The 17,334-nt window shown below is 33.0% G+C and overlaps 2 protein-coding genes across 4 annotated transcripts in view; one reads left to right on the top strand and one right to left on the bottom strand.

Annotated features, from left to right (window-relative positions):
* Positions 5,641-11,052, top strand: LOC105164979 (SH3 domain-containing protein 1). Of its 3 annotated transcripts, none has more exons than XM_020694362.1 (11): positions 5,641-5,961; positions 6,668-6,781; positions 6,896-6,965; positions 7,042-7,190; positions 7,481-7,582; positions 7,665-7,859; positions 7,939-8,001; positions 8,143-8,295; positions 8,448-8,522; positions 8,806-8,960; positions 10,782-11,052. In XM_020694362.1, exons 1-10 carry the CDS (start codon positions 5,902-5,904, stop codon positions 8,929-8,931), a joined length of 1,107 nt encoding a protein of 368 aa, XP_020550021.1. In that variant the 5' UTR covers positions 5,641-5,901; the 3' UTR covers positions 8,932-8,960; positions 10,782-11,052. The 3 variants fall into 3 exon arrangements, with proteins under 3 accessions (XP_020550021.1, XP_020550020.1, XP_011082136.1); XM_020694361.1 differs by lacking the exon at positions 10,782-11,052 and adding an exon at positions 10,625-10,771; XM_011083834.2 differs by lacking the exon at positions 10,782-11,052 and having other exon boundaries at positions 8,806-10,258.
* LOC105165097 (LRR receptor-like serine/threonine-protein kinase FEI 1) overlaps positions 12,067-17,334 on the bottom strand; it is a 9,525-nt gene continuing 4,257 nt past the window's right edge. Inside the window, exons 8-15 of the mRNA XM_011083971.2 lie at positions 17,307-17,333; positions 17,153-17,224; positions 16,351-16,448; positions 15,323-15,484; positions 14,852-15,184; positions 13,868-14,113; positions 13,501-13,634; positions 12,067-12,911 (exon numbers count right to left, since the gene is read on the bottom strand). Of these exons, the coding sequence (XP_011082273.1) occupies positions 12,693-12,911; positions 13,501-13,634; positions 13,868-14,113; positions 14,852-15,184; positions 15,323-15,484; positions 16,351-16,448; positions 17,153-17,224; positions 17,307-17,333 (1,291 nt within the window). The 3' untranslated portion in view covers positions 12,067-12,692. The remainder of the gene's footprint in view (positions 12,912-13,500; positions 13,635-13,867; positions 14,114-14,851; positions 15,185-15,322; positions 15,485-16,350; positions 16,449-17,152; positions 17,225-17,306; position 17,334) is intronic.

Here is a 17,334-nt window from a genome sequence, read left to right as displayed (position 1 = left end):
CTCTTTCTTCTGAAATTTGGTGTAATTACACGTAAATTTTTTATGATTTGAAAAATCATATCTAGTATATCTGATATGTTTGCTTTCGTCTAATAAATAAGTTCTTTCTTCAGTAAAAATTTATTAAATTTACTTTTATCAATAAAAAAAATTGTATAAAGATTCATATTTACCTCCAATAAACTTATAATAGATTTATTTCATATTAAATAATTTTTATGATTAAATTTTTTTATATACTTTCACACATTCATATACATAGTAGTGAAATATTTTTACTATTATAAAAGTAATTATGTACACAAGGCTAAGTGCAAAAGAGGAACACGGGGTGCGCAGTGCAGGAACTGTACTACCGTAGGTGAGCCCGTACCATAAGAAGCGCAACAATGATGGCAGTAGAGGACAAAGGGGCAACGTGGCACCCAATCACACTGTAGTCAATTTTTATCTGATTCCATTATTCCAGTGGGCCAGTGTGTGGCAGTCGGTTTTGTAGACCACCCACAGCAACCCCATACAGCAAATGCCGGCATTCTTCATTATTCATTTCCGGGTCAACTTCCCATAAACGAAAAATAATATTGTTTTGGGTGTAAGATATTACTAAAAATTATATATTAAATTGGTATTAGGTATTACTATAAATATTTAATTAGGTATTTTGACGGACAGGTGGCGTGAATGCTGGGAGTGAATTTCTAGTTCAAATGAGGATAAGGTTAGTTTACCTTTGAATTTTTTAAAAATAAAATATAGGATAAGGTTAGTTTTAATTTTGGGATGATGTGCTGTGGTTTTTATTTGAGATTTATACGTAATTTTTTTATAATTAAAAAATTATATTTAGTATTTTTTATATTTATTTCTATTTAAGAAATAGATCTTTTTATTAATTAATATTAATTGAATTTTTTGATATTAACAAAAGAAATAGAATAAAATTTATAATTACTCTGTATTTGGTTATTACTGATTTATTTTAAATCAAATAATTTTTTTATGAACAAATTATTTTTATAAGAGTGAAAATACAGTCCTCACATGTATTAACGTGTGAAAATGTATAATGGTAAGAAAAAAAATTATTTGATCTATAATAATACAGTAATAAGTCAATTGATGATATATATATATATATATATATTTCTTTGTATATTTTTGCTATTATCAGCAAATTAACTGAATTTTGACTAATAAAGAATTTTATTTGTTAAATAAAAATAAATATTAAAAATATTAGATGTAATTTTTCAAACTACAAATATATAGGTATAATACATCTAACGTCAAGAGAGGTCCGTACAATTTTCCGTTAATTTTAACTGAAAAATATAGGCAAGAGTCATTTGTATTAATGTATAGGATTTTCATTTATATATTGATTAAAAGTTATATACTAAAAAAATGATAATCTAATAATACACACTAAAAAATATTATATATATTGTAATATCAATGTTGAATTCCATATTAATTATTTATTTTACTATAATTCTTAATTTTATTATTTTATATCAAGTAAAATTATCATTTTACCCTTATATTTAACCGTTGACATACTATCAACTAACTTTAGAGGAGGTCTATGCAAATAACCCGAATATGATATCTCGCCATCGTCTGCAAAAATGAAAGAAAACTAACAACGCAACTTATAATAGTTATTGACATTTCATAAATAGTTATAAGATTATATATTTAAGTCTAATTAAATTAAATATATTAATATTATCTCACTTGATATGAATTTTTTATATTATTATTCTTTATTTTATCAATGTAGTGATCAATTTATGAATAATACGTTTCTGTAATTTACTGCAAAATCCCGTCTAAGGGAAAGAAAAAGAAAAGATTTGAACCAAACTAAAATCGCATATAACTTTATGAACAATAATAATAAATGCGACTTCCAATTATAGGCAAGTTGTCCTATTCCCCTTTCCACCGACTAAGTCGCTGACACCTTCCTGGTCTTAAATGCATGCCTATGTGTTGGTCCCGATAATTTGATATTTTAGAAATTATATGAAGTTTGGCTAAAAAAAACAAATTGTTTATGTCAATTTCAAATTATATTTGTTTAGAGTTACTTATATTTTATTACTTGAATTATAATTATTTTTTTATTTTAGCATTCAAACTCTGTTTTTGTGTCAACCTGTCATTTTAAATTTACGAAAATTTGCACTTTATCATTAATAACTATTTTTCACCAAATTTATTATAAAAAAAAACGCCACATTCAATACACGTGTGATATATAAGGATTATGTGATATTTTTCACATATGCACAGCATGTGATGTTTTTACGACAAAAAAATTACTAAAAAGTTGGTCATATATGACAAACTGCAAATTTCGCAAAGTTGAGATGGAAAGTTGACACAAAAAAAAAGTTTAAAAATTACCAATGTATAAAAATGAATATAGTTCGAATGACAAAACATAATTTACCCTATTTATATATGTTATACGCACTCCATTAATTATCATGAAAAATATATATTTAATGCAACTAGACTATTATAATTAAAGAAAATGTACAAATATATTTTATTTGTAAATAGTATTTGAAAAGGGGTGCACGGGCCTCCGGGATAGAAACAATTAAGGGGTAATTATGTCTATACCTATTGAATTATAATCTATTTATATAAATTATTTTTATTTTTTATAAGTCAATAAACAGGAAAAAATGTACAATGATATCGATATTTTTTGGAGTGTATGTCTGATTTTTTCAAAAGTAATTCTAATTTGTATAAATGATGTCGACGTTACTGATAGGTGTATCTGTAATTTTTTAAAATGCAAAAGTGATTTGTACGAATATACCATAGGTCAAAAAAAATATAAATATAATTATTCCAGAAATTAAATGACAAAATATTTATGTTTAATAGTGTGTAAATGAAGAGAATTTCCCCGCAAAATTGATTTGCTTTTTGGTAGGTAGCTGTTGCGGTTGTGATTTGAGCCTGCAAGAAGACGCCAAAATTACCCTCCATAACTTTTTCAGGTCTATTTTTTTTTTAAAAAAAAAAATTATATACAGGATGTCTTATCTCTTTAATGAATAATGATTTGGCTTTTCAAAATAATATTTTAAGTATTTATAGTAGATATCTGGAGTATTTGTGTGTGATAAGATGAGTATATTTATGATGTATTTACGTATAAAAATAATTAATTTTCTACCCTCATGGATAATTTAATACTACTGATGTATTTAGTAGCTTTGGTCACAACAATCTTGAACTTTTGTCCCTTTTTCGAGATTATTGAATTCTTTACAATTAATTTATTTTATTCAAATATATAGATAACTTAGTTAATATTAAATCGATTAAATTTATTTAACCAGACTTGTAAAATCTTACACATAAATATTTTAGAAAATTTTAAGATGTTAAAATTTATTTTGAAAATAAACTAAGTTATTTACTTATTTTTCATTTTAAGGCAAATAATATATAAGTTTGTAAATTTTTATTTTTTTAGTCTAATTAACTTTTCTTTAGATGATTTATTGAATATTTTATAAATTTTCAAACATCTTATAAAATATTTTTGAATTGCACGTTGAATGTGATGAATCATATATATATATATATATATATATTGACAAAGAAAGAAAAGGATGAGAATAGTTATTTGTCAATTTGCAAGATTTATGGAGAAGGGGTGTCATGGACAAATGGTTGCAATGGATAGAGATGCCAACGGCTACCATTGAATAACAAATGTATAAACATAATAAATGTACAAACATATCTACTACAAACACAACACAACACCACACCACAATATTTGTGGTAATAATCAAGACAACCTAAAACTTGGATTGGTGCAATAATGTCTTTTGTTCTAGTTTAATTCTTTATTTCTTACCTCAATTTGTTATAATTTTATAAAATAATTTTAAAAAGCTCGTAAACTAGCCCAAACGCCCTCTCCGTCATTGATACGTGTGAAGGAAGAAGTTGAGTGGAATTTATTGTATCAGGATAATTAGATTTATACTCTCTAGTATATAGTCTGTTTATACAAATCAATTTCGTCTTTCTATTACATATACACCTATTAGAAACATCAATATCATTTACACAAACAATTTTTATTTCTTTTAAAATAAAAATTACACGTACCCCCACCCCCTATCGAGACTATCAATTTCATTACACAAACTCTCCCTATTTTTTGTTATCATAGGTGGTTCCTTAATTATATAAAATGCAGAAATGATTTTTGTAAATAAACTATAAATTATGAGGTGTGGATGTAACTATTCTTGTTTTCATATGATAGGTAGGATTTAGTTATCAGAAATAATAATTTACAGGCGCTAATCTATGGGAAGAAAATAAAATAGAATTGAAGAGAAATCTTATTTCATAATAATGTAATAAAAATTAAAATGATAATCATTTGTTGTTTGAACCTTGCATGACGATTTTTTTACTTAATTTTGGATTAAATAATTAATATATAATAATTATTAATATTAAATATATATAATTGATTAATAATAATTATTAAAATAGATTAACAACTACTATTAAAAAAAATTAATACCCATGAGACCATTACAAAAGGCCCTGGGCCGACTTAATTTGTGGATACTATCTTCTGATGAACTCTTTTTAGATGGGTTGTGAATGGAGGGGCCCATTGTAAGATTGCCCGATCTGATGGGCCCATCTGATTAAAGTTATAGGCCAAGGCCCATTTAGTGCTCGAGTCTTTCTGGGTCACTCTGCTCAGCATTCACATGAATAGAAAAATAATAATTTTGTTTATAATAGGGACTCAAAAAGTTACAAAATTTGGTCGGAAAATATTAAATAAAACAAATTATTTAAATTCTGATAAAATATTGAAACACGACGAACAGTGCATCCCATGCTCAGGTTGTATATTGGTACACCAAACAAAAAACTAATGAATCATAGTTTGACCCTCCTAAAATATTAAATGAAACATATCATGCAAGATTTATTTATGTTCTTGATCAAAGAGAAATAATAATTAAATTTATACTTCTGATTTGCGATTCTTATTTAATTTTTTGATTTTTTTTACATAATTACAAGAATTATTTTTAGTAATTTGTGCAATGATGTTGATATTTTTTGGGGTATATGTATAATTAAAAAGTGAGTAGTAGTTTGTATAAATAATGTTGACGTTTCTGACAGACATATGTATAATTTTTTAAAAAAATATAAATTATTTGTATAAATAAATTATAAGTAATGAGGTGTATACGTAAATATGCTAAGAAAAATAAAATGCATAATAAACTTCAGATAAATAAATTGAGGGCTTGGTCAAATAGATGAAAATTTGCTGCATTAATATTACACAAAAACCTAAATTATAACTAGAAATTTTAAGGAAAGGGTTTGGATCCTAGTCAATCCCAACGAATCATAGTACCAAGAAAAGGGACACACATGATGGGATCAAGTGGGAAGTATAGTTTGTTCACGTGCTCACAATCTTGAAGAACAAAATACAAGAAAGCTTTTACACAGCCAATAAAGACGACTTTTTTACCAAAATTTCTGCCCATAAATTCTCTACCTTTCTTGTTGTAAATAAATTAGTTTGTCCCACTTGAGCTGGGATTGTGGGGCAGTTGAATTCCAACTCCCACTTTCACCGACACCTGCCCATACACTTTACCTTTTCTTGTCCAAGAACTGTTCTGTACTCCAATACACCACTAATAGCCCACTACTCTTCTATCATTGGTTCATCCAGTTCTTTCCTTATTTCCTGTGTATAAACCTCTCACTGTGTGTGTTGTGTGTGTGATTTTTGAGTTTTTCTTGGGGGTGATATAGTTGGTGGATTGTAGGGGGGAGTTGGTTGATGTTGTGTTTGCAAACATGGAGGCTATAAAGAAGCAAGCAAGTAAATTAAGAGAACAAGTGGCTAGGCAGCAACAGGTATGAAATTCTTCTTCTTGTGCAGTAGTTGAATGTTTTTTATTGGAAAAATCTTGATCTTTGAGGAAATCGTGTTGAGATTCTGGGGTTTGATCATGTTGTTCTGTGAAGGAATTTGTTCTTGGGCATTTGTTTCTGAGTCTTATGTCTCTTGTTTTTTAATTTGATATATATCCTTCATGTTCTAAATTATTCGTAACCAAATGTCTTTAGTTCTAAAGTTGGAAAGGAGTTAAACGAAATGTATAAATCTTTTGTGTAATTTTCTGCGCCGAAGTCCACCTGATGCTTCCAAATACAGTCATATTTATGGTTTGGATGCTCGTTCTATTCGACCAAAAGGGACAGGATGATGATATTTTTTTATATCAGCCTCAATCTCAGTTTGCTTCTCGATGTATTGGGGATTAAAATTCATGTCTAAAGTGCTGTGACAGGCTAGCAAATTCGACTTTGTTCTAGTTGATAGCCTAGAGCTGTTAGTTCCGATGATCCCAAAAGCACGTGAGAGCGAGTTGTAAGCTGAACCTCATTTGATACAATGTGGAGATTCAAGAATGCATATATCTTTCGTAAACCATTCTAATGATTTTTACTGTGAAGTCACTGCTCATATGTCGTAGGGAGAACGGATAAGGCGTTATTAAGCAATGAGGTGCTCGTACTGTGTTGATTTTGGTCTTTAATTGTTTCATGTTGCCGGCAGGCAATCCTTAGACAACTGGGGCAGCTGGGTCATGGAGGGGTTATGATTGACGAAGCCGACGTGCAACTCCATCAGCAACTACAGAATTTATACAAATCTACAAGGGCGGCGAAGGTAAAGCTTTGGAGGCATGTCTTTCTACCTCTGATCCTGTCTGTGGTTCCTGGATCTAATGATTTGTCCTATATAACTTCAGCAGTCACATTTAAGGAGCTTTTTGTTGCACAGCATTTCCAGAGGGATATTGTACGTGGATTGGATGGATTCGTTTCAGCAAGCAAAAAACAAATGGAGATAGGTGTGTGGTCTTGTGCCTTTCTCTTGAGTTTCTCCAGTGATGAGTGGGACAGATAAATTTCAGCTTTGCTTTGTAGCTAGGAAGTTGGCCGAAGATTGTTGCAAGTATGGAATTGAAAATCAAGATTCTGATTCTCCCCTTGCAAGGATTGCCCAGGGTTTTGGTACCTCACATGCCTCTATGGAAGATCACAGAGAAACAATGCTTGGGATTCTTAGTTATCAGGTAAAGCAGTTGCTGATGTACTGAGAAATCAAGTACGATATAAGTGCGTCTTTAAATATGAACATTCTTCCAGTTTTCGTTTGTTATCTGTCCTATGCACCTTTTCAAGAAACAGTTTGACTCGTGCTGCGTAGAAACACGAGAATCTTGGCCAGGTAAAAAAGCATTAGCATATGTCAAACTATGAATGCACAAGTTCTCATTTAAGAAAACTTTTGCACTGTAACTAATATTGAAGATTGCTAATCCCAGTAGGTTTCTGATCCATATAACTTATATCTGACGTGTAGATTTCTGAGCCACTTCGTGCACTGATAAATGGTGCTCCTCTAGAAGATGCTCGTCATTTGACTCACCAGTATGATAGAATGCGGCAAGAGTTTGAAATTCAGGTTTGTGCTTTCGTTCGTCTTTGGTGAACTCCATTTGGTGTTAATTGATGATTCAACCTGTGACTTCTAAATTACCATTTAGGCAGCTGAAGTAATACGACGGCAATCAAAGTCCAGAGATATTTCCGCTGAAAGCGTCTTAAAGCTTAAAAGTGCAGAGAAAAAGTTGACAGAGATCAAGTCTTCCATGCTGGCACTTGGAAGAGAAGCTACTGCTGCTATGTTGTCCGTAGAGGAGCAGCAACAGGAGACAACTTTCCAGAAGCTTCTTGTCATGGTACCAACAGTTGAAGTTTGCGTTTCACTGAGATAATCTTTTTTTACACTATGGAAGCTTACATAAAGTTTACACACAGGTTGATGCTGAGAGATCTTATCATCGAAATGTTGTTGCTATCTTGGAGAAGCTGCATTCTGAGGTCCGTTATATATCTCCCTTCTTTACATATATTCACTCATTCAGGTGACAATGTCAACCAATATTATTTCCGAGCAGGTAAAATTGGTCGTAATATTCTATTTTTACTTTTATGCTTCATCTTCTTCGTCTCTTCTGTTAGATGATTCTCGAGGAGCAAATGGAAGACTCTTCCTTGCTATCAGAAATTCCACCAACGGACGAGAATATCCCATCTCCTAATAATGGGACTGTTTCAAATAGTCTTCATGGTCAGGATGACGAGGATAATGGTGATAACTACTTCATTGCAAAGGTAATTCTTTTTCACGGTTTAACTGCTTCACACTGGGCCTTCCACGAATTCAACTATTTCTCAAGCAGATGGGCGAGTATTAATATGTGTTAATCTTGTCAATCTGTAGGCACAACATCTTTATGTTCTTTCTAATATTCATACTTTGTCAGGTCATACACCCATTTGATGCTCAAGCAGATGGCGAGCTAAGTCTTGAGGTTGATAATTATGTCGTAGTCCGGCAGGTATTAAAATGCGTTAACAAGCTTATTTCGTGCTCTTTAAGAATTTCATAATTGTCACTGCTTTTCTGCATCATGTATCTTCTCCGGATATCTCATACATTTTCTGTTTATAACCATTGCAGTTTGTGTTCTAGTTTCTAATTTCAAATTATTTGTGTTTTTCTACCAACTTTGTGGCACTGACAGGCTAACTGCACCACGAGCATATTTCAAGAGAATTAAAAGTCCTTGATATGAGTTGATTCTTTGTTTGCTACTTGTGATTTGCTAATTGCTCGTGTAGGTGACTTCAAATGGATGGTCCGAAGGAGAATGCGAAGGCAAAGCCGGATGGTTTCCCTCAGCTTATGTAGAAAAGATAGACAGAATTCCAACAAGCAAATTAGCTGGAGACGATTCTTCACCGTGAATATGATTCTATATTTGTGTCCCCATAGGGTGAGTATTTGTACATCAATGTTATACAACAGACAGTTACAGTGTTCTTTCCCGTGTTTAGTATTATTGTTCTGTGTCTTTGTTTCATTATGGAGCTTCACATGCAAGTTTACTTTCTCGTCATATGGAAAATAGACTTTATTCTTTTATGTCAATGTTACACCTATAACAATACTTGAAGGGCAGTGCTAAAAGGGTTTGAACTGAGTTGTGGGCTAGACATTGTTTGCTTTTATTTTAATTTAGGGATAATTACATTTACACCCTTATCTATGGTCTATTTATACAAACCCCACCATCGTCTTTTGTGTAATTACAGAAACCACCCCCTGGCTGGCAAAAAAAACAGGGATAGTTTGTATAATGATGTTGATGTTTTTGAGGGGTGTATGTGTAATTTTTCAAAAAATATGAGTGGCTTGTGTAAGTGATGCTGACATTTATGGTTGGTGTATGTGTAGTTTTTTTAAAAGACAATGATGGTTTGTGTAAATAGACCATAGGTGGATATAAATGTAATTGTCCCTTTAATTTATGGACCACCCTTGGAACAAGGTTTAGGGAATCAACTGTCACATTAAGGTTTTCTTGTCTAAGTGATAGTACAAAAATGAGATCAAATAAATTTTATTCATTGAGGTGTAATATAGCACCATCACACTAAAATAAAATATAGTGCAAGTCTCTTTTCTTTTTCTTCTGCCTTGTAGGGCTTATATAGTGGTTGGTCATTCATTCTTGCATTGATCAAGGTCTGGAATCGTGCTATGTTGTCTTTTCTGAACCTGGCTTCCTTTCTGGGCTTTGTTCATTAGAGACGTTCTGCTAGCAACCGTAACATTATCTCCTTGAACCTGGACATATTTCTATGGTCCATACTCTCCTTGAACTTGGTCTGGTTTCTAGGTTTCATTTATTGGAGAAAATCATGCTACTTACCATATCACATTTAATCACTTAATAATGGAAAGTATTAACAATAATTAATTATTTATCATTTTTATGAAGTAGGTAAATTTTTTCCTCCATCACTAAGAAAACATCTGAAATAGCTTTCACATGTAGATAGAAATTCCAGAAGTAGACTACTTTCATGAAAAAATCACGAACTATAGGACAGGGAAGTTTGCTCTTTGTCCATGTGGAATCTGGATGGCAGCACAACTTGGATTTAGACAGTCGGATCATACATGATGATGTTGGCATTTCACTTTATCATCTTCATATTATGATCTAAGGAACAGTTCTCATCCCACATAGGTAGCATGAAATCACCCCGTTTATGTCTTTCGAGTTTATTCCAGGAAAAAAATCATCGTATGTGGTAGAATAACAAAAAGCAGAGCAGAGACTCAATAAAGAACATATAAAGTTCCTCTGCTGAAAGCAAAGGGATCAATAACATTGGAAGATGACATTAGTGTAAGAATACTAAACCCTCTAGTTATGCATCGACTCTGTTTTCTGCTATGAAGAACACTTTTGGCTGACAACATATGAAGAATCCTACAAATTGATCGATGTTCATTGCATATCATCACTGACATTGTCGTGGGAAAGTTTTATTGAGTGATGAGATGCCATGAACACGACCGAATCGTAGCCAACTTGGTATTTGCTCGTAACCAGATTGCAGTGTTCTTTCATCTTTGGTGTTTGTACAGGTGTGTTGTATGGCCTTGCTGGTAGGCCTTTATATAGGAATGGTGCAGGGCTGTCTGTGCCATTTGATTGCAATTAATGTGAAAGATTTTGGGGATTTTGATGTTCAGAAATGGAATTCAAATAATTGGAAAGTAGAGTGGAAATGTGGTGAATCAGGTACTGCAGTGAATGCAAAATCAAGAAGAGGATACAGCTAAAAGAGGGTTGCAGAAATCAATTGAATCCATGCTGATTTCTCAAAATGTAAGAGAAGATTGCTTAATTTGATTTGTGGAAAAGAGGATTTTCTGGAGATGAGATGTGAGCAAAATCAAGTCCAATTATTGTGGTTTAAAAATATGATAGTTACTAATTTCCTGGTGGTAATTAGCATTTGTAATATAAACAAATCATGAGGAATTATATTTTTTTCTTGGTTTTGAAAAAATGAGAGCTTATGTAATTGATTTTTTTGGCACATATGGAGTGTTTGCAAAAGTTTTTAAAAGGACTTTTCATTTTTTGGCTCCAAAAAGTTACTTTTAAGCTTTTTGGGTTGCCAACTTCTACCTCCGAAACTGGTAAAAGAAACACTTTTAAGCTAAAAATTATCAGCACCTTGAAGGTGCTTTTTGCTGCTTTGATTTTTTTGTAAATAAATTCAACTTTTTTTGAATTATTTTACTCTTATTATAATAATCTTTATTTAAATTTACCTTTTTTAGTTTATACTGATTAAAATTAAATGCACTTTTTTGACAAAAAATAATTTATTATTTACAAAAAACAAGGGTAGATATTAAGCAAAAATTGTATCTTTTAACACTTGGGAACAAAACAATTTTTAATCAATTAAGTTTATTTTACAAATATTTTAATTCTCAAAATATTGCTCAATTTAATTTTTATATGCTTTTTACATATTTTGTAAATACCATTCACTTTTGATTCGATTATCATTCTCAATTTCTTTTCTAAAAAAAATGCTTCTTGAAAAATAATTTTTTTTGCAAACACTCTATAATCTGCAGCACACGGAGGAGTAATCAAGTGGACTTGGAAGATTTTCAGTTACGTGCGACTAAAATTTTTGACGCCTTATAAGTGGACTTAAATTTTCTCAACTATTCAATCCATTTAAAAGTCTGAAATTTTTATAAACACAACCTATTCATGCTTTATTATTTAATGTTTTATAATCCATGCGCTCATACCTTCTCCAGTGGAGAAATGACATTTTGCACAAATGTTAAAGTTCACTATTGATATTAATGATGTAATAATGTAACACATTTTCCCTCCCGAAGGTTGTTTATTGATATTAATGATGTAATAATGTAACACATTCAATCAATAATAATAATAGAAGAAAAACAGCACGACTACAAATTTGAAGGGTCTGATTCATCATCAAGTCAAAAACAAAAATGCTTGTAAGCAAAATGACAGGTAAGAGGAATGCTAGAAAACCCACCATACATACATCAGAAATGCTTGTAGGAGAAATGACAGGTAAATGCATTATCTGAGGCTCTCTTGTAGAGTTACGAAGTGAACATTTTTCTCCAAAACATAAGAGAACCTACAACATCGAACAAAAAGTTTGCAGTAACCTATAGTATGAATAATTGGGATGGAAATATTATACAAAAATGTAACCAATAACAAGGATCCTTCAGTGTGTGGAGACACTGATCAATTTCACCATTTCATATACAATTGATTCGGAGGAATTACCAGAAGACAAGACAAAGGTAAGGACCAACAGCTCATACCGCTATCAAAAAAATGCCGTCTGTTCATCGAGAGAGAGAAAAACCTGATGCGGCTGAGCTAACCGAGGAGACCAAAGGTAGAACGGCGGGTGAAGAACCTGGAACATGATGCTGGCAGACCACTTGCTCTAATGATGAATCAAGAGAATCACAAGCCTGTCCAATCACACTTTTTTTTCCTTTTTGAGAAAGAATTGAATAAATAAAGTCGGAAATAAATTAAAGCAGACTCTGATCTCTTCTGTGCTCGTGTTTGCCACATAATGCAGCTGATGATAATAGATGGAAATCTCTTTGTCCACATCATATGCCCTTAATCAGAGTTTGAGTCATAGAAGTCACTAGGACATGGCGTCATAACCTCGGATTCGAGTATTTGGACCACCCTATGCATGGTTGGACGATCCTCAGGACTTGAGGAAACACACTGGATGGCAATTGATAGTAGGGCGTCAAGGCTTTCTGTCTGCACTCCTTCACAGTGTGGATCTACTATTTCTCTTTGTCTACTTTCTGAAACTAAATAGTTCAACTGCAGCATGAAAAGTAAATATATGATTCAAGAGAGGTGAGGATAAAAATCTTCAACACATGTATTTGAGCGTCTTTTTCCAAGGAATTCTACCCTCTAGAAAGTCAGAGATATAAGCTAATTCAGTGGGATCCAATAAACTTAAAGTTTCCATACAGGCACTTGAGACTTGGATTTCCCCAGCAGAAGTTTAACTTTAGAACAGGACGGATCAAGCGTAATATTAACTCAGGCAACTTCAACATCACATTATATGTTCGAGACCAGCAGTAACAGGTTTCTTACACCCTATGGAGGAGAATAACCAAATAACTTTGACAGAACAATTCATTCTAGTCTCATGATTCGTCTTGGAGAAACAAAACGATAACTAAAAGTAAAATCCTAAGAAAAAGAATCTAGACGTTTTTTTTCAATTGCTTATCACGCCTCATGCTAAGCACAAACCAATTGGTGGCATTGTGTCTACACAACAGAAAGCACCACAGAACTTTGAATCTATTTTCACATTTTCATCTTCGAAGTGAAGTAAAGACCAATGATTAGACACTAAAAGCTTTAGACCTTAGAGAGAAGGGAAATTCCATACCCATCCAACAATGTTGAGGCCCTTCTCAATGAAGGACGCATCAGTAGGCCGCTTTCCGCTTACAATTTCAAGCACCAGAACACCAAAACTGTAAACATCAGTCTTTTCTGTAGCTCTTCCACTCTGCATATACTCTGTCAAATGTAACATTCATGGAATTAACTATCACCATTATGCACACAAATGAAGTAAATTGTGATAGAAATAACAGTTCTAAGAGAAACATGATGGCAGATCAGCCTATCTTCTGGTTGACATTTGAAAATCATTTCCAATGACAAGTCAACCCCATAATGATAGCCTTATCCCAACTCAGAAATGCAAAAGACGAGCCCAAGAACAAAATACTAGAATTTTGTGACCCTACCAGGAGCTAGATACCCAAATGTGCCAGCAACAATTGTTGTGATGTGGGATTCCTCATCCTCCAACAATTTAGCCAGGCCAAAGTCAGACACTCGAGCATCAAAGTTTCCATCAAGCAAAATATTGCTTGACTTGATGTCACGGTGAATAATTCGAGGCGAACAATCATGATGCAAATAGGCGAGGCCTTTTGCAGCTCCCATTATTATATTTAAACGAGCCTCCCAATCCAGTTGCTCAGCTCTCTCTGCATTCAAACAGACACTATAATCATATCGCAAAAAACAAGCAATCTATACCAGAATGAATGGCATAGATTAGTACAAGAGAACATAAATATTTGAACAACAATTCTAATATCAAAGAGAAAACAAGCACGTAGTGTTAATGAAGTTTGGATGTGAAAATCCAGGACTCATTACATTTTGAAATTTTGAATCATGAAACAGAAATTATATCTTGGCTGCCTAATTAACAGTTACTCTGTTGCAAATTAATCAAGATATTTCCTTTTCAGAATGCACTATTGCGTCTTATTTCCAGAATTGGTACTTATTCTTCCCCAAAAGTACTCTCTCACTCAAGGGAAGATGTGACACCAAGGACAAAAGTCTAACCCAAAATATTACTTTTTCCAGCTAAACTAAAATGGGATAATATAGGGACTGATGGATTATTAGACATCTTACAATTAAAATGTTGCCCATCCACATTTCTTCCAAGCGAAAAGCACTCCAGGATGCCATATGATTGGATGGACTCAGACAATAAATATACAGTGTCCATACCTTTATTAGTGGGTAATATACCACTGAGTGGTCAAAATTCCTCCAAATTTTCCTGCAGCTACTAACTTTTTTATGTATAGAATTATGCATTTTTATGAAATGCAAATATGCATGTTGCAAGTAATAGCCAGTTTATGATAACTACCAAAACTTTCAGATAGCTTTAAAAATATTGAAACGCATGAAGGAGTCCGAACCATGAAGAGCTTCATCCAGGCTGCCTCCTGATAAGAAATCATATATTAACAATTTGGATGTCGGGGAATTGCAATATCCTCGAAGGTTCACCAAGTATCTGTGTTTGATGCTTCCAAGAATTTCAAGCTCCCTCTCAAAGAAACGATCAAAGCCTTCATTTACCTTCACAATCCTTTTCAATGCAAATATATTGCCATCATCCATTGCAAGCTTATACACTGTTCCAAAGCCTCCAGCACCAATTACATGCTCTTCATTTAAATTCTCCAGTTTTTTTATGATATCCTTTGAGGAGTAGGGCAGGTCTCCATGAAACATTACAATTGAGGCCCCTGAAGCAATATCAAAACATAACATCAGGCATGTTATTTTACTTAAAGAAACAAAGGGCAAAATTCTGACAAGATATAGGAAAACAAAAGAACCAAGATGCAGATCTGATTTTTCAAGCATGGGTGTTAGATCCACACCTCCACTGACATCCACTGCAAGGCCTTTGCCATCATTTTTACCAAGCCTCTTATACAGGTAACAACCCCAGAAGCACATAAGTGCTACTAGAAGCAAAGCACCCATCGTGGCCAGTGCACTTATAAGAAGCCTCCCTGAATTCTTTTTGGCCTGGGATTGAGCTAAAGACACACAAAGACCAAGGTCATATTCTGTTTCAAAAGGACAAAATGGGAAAGATATAATAATAATGGCCAGAAAACAAATATTGTGATCAACGAGAAGGATTTACTACAGTCTCAAATAAGTTCTCAACAAACATGCTCCACATCACAGTCTGGTTCAGAAAAGAATCAAGAAATGTGACTAACATGCTACTACTGTATTATAATCTGCAAACCTTATATTGCAAGTTGAGAAACAAACCGTGAAGAAATACATAGGAGAGCAAGGTCAATAAAAGATGTTGATAATGTGGTTTAAATCACCAACTACATTCTTAAGGTGTCAATCCGTTTATGTCCCATTATTGCGTGGTAAGATTTCAGGTGGAGTATCAATTTTTTTTGTTGAATGTGTAATAGATTCTTTATGCTGAAACAAGGATTATCAACATGGTACACAGTCAAACTCAAGAAAAACGATGGTAAAATATTCCATTTCTTAATGGATATGAATTCAAGAACGTGAAGTGTGCTAAAGAAATAAAAAAGCTAATAAACCTTCAGAAGCAATCAGCTAATGAAGTTTCCAAGGAGTGACACATAAATACTCAAATTAATTCTTTTGGCTTCTCTTACACATAAAGCGATAAGGATTTAAGTCAATCAAGGGTCAACAAGGCTAACTTGCTTTCATTCATAGCATATATACCCTTAGCACAGTAGATATGCTAGACACAAGATGGGAATGAGACTATTTTCTGTAAGTTGATTACAGCATCTTTGTGCGGAAAAGCAATCTTTGTAAGAGATAATTTTGAGGTGATAGCTCACTGGATAACTAGAATATCAGTAAATGAACAGTCTCCCACACCAAAACATTTTACCTGAACCAGGAGGCTGAGAAAATGCTGAAGGACCACCATCATTGTTCTTGCATGCTTGGATTTGCTTGCCACATAACTCGCGATTGCCAACGAAACTGCTGAGAGGAGAATCAAGTAGCAGTTAAAGCATAAGAAAAGATGTAGAAAGGAAAAGAGGCTGAAAACATATTAGGACCAAAATGGAAAGCAGAAAGGTTACAATTTCTGTATGAGGCTAGTCACTTTGTGCATTAGATGCCATAGCAGTCCTTCTGTAGGCAGCCAATAGATCCAACAATCCTCATTCATTTAGAACTAACTTGCTTTAAAAGTCATATTCAGCCCAAACATAAACACTTTCTGATGTATTACTTTCTGTTGCAACTGGGTAACTTTGATGCATTTTTATTACTTTGTCCGCATTGGTCAAGAAATTATAATATAAGAATCTAACAGCTTTTTCCTGGGTGGAAGACAAGAAGACAGAAACCTAAAATAACAAATCAAGTGAATGATCGGAGAAGGTTGGACTTTTTTCTTCCATTTGGCATTCAAAAAGTGTTGAGACTCTTTTTCTTCCATTTGCCTTGTCTAGAAGTTCAAGAAGTGGGCTCAAAAGTAAACTATCATGTTCCTCCTTTGCTTTCTTGTTTCTCATTTATTCTCAATCTAAAAACAGTTAGATAAGAGGAGTAACCAGTCAGTGGCAAACAAGCAGTAAAACCAAACAGAAGGGAAAGAAAAATATAAATATACCACAGTAAAAGCAGCAAGAATAGAGTATGAACATCACATAGAACATTTACAAAAATTTATCACTTACGAATCATTCCGAAAGTTTGCAAGAACACCATCAGAGGGTATAGGTCCCACCAGAAAGTTTGTTGATACATTGCTTCAAACATCATAAAAGACACTGATTAGAAGAGAAGAATAATACATGACTGAGTAACCTTGCAAATGAAGAGGTCACTTACAAACTTGAGAGCTTGCTTAACTTCCCAA

Source organism: Sesamum indicum, linkage group LG6, assembly GCF_000512975.1.
Source record: "Sesamum indicum cultivar Zhongzhi No. 13 linkage group LG6, S_indicum_v1.0, whole genome shotgun sequence".
Classification (NCBI taxonomy): Eukaryota; Viridiplantae; Streptophyta; class Magnoliopsida; order Lamiales; family Pedaliaceae; genus Sesamum; species Sesamum indicum.
Note: the sequence above shows the minus strand (reverse complement) of the source record. Positions and strands in the feature narration are given on the sequence as shown.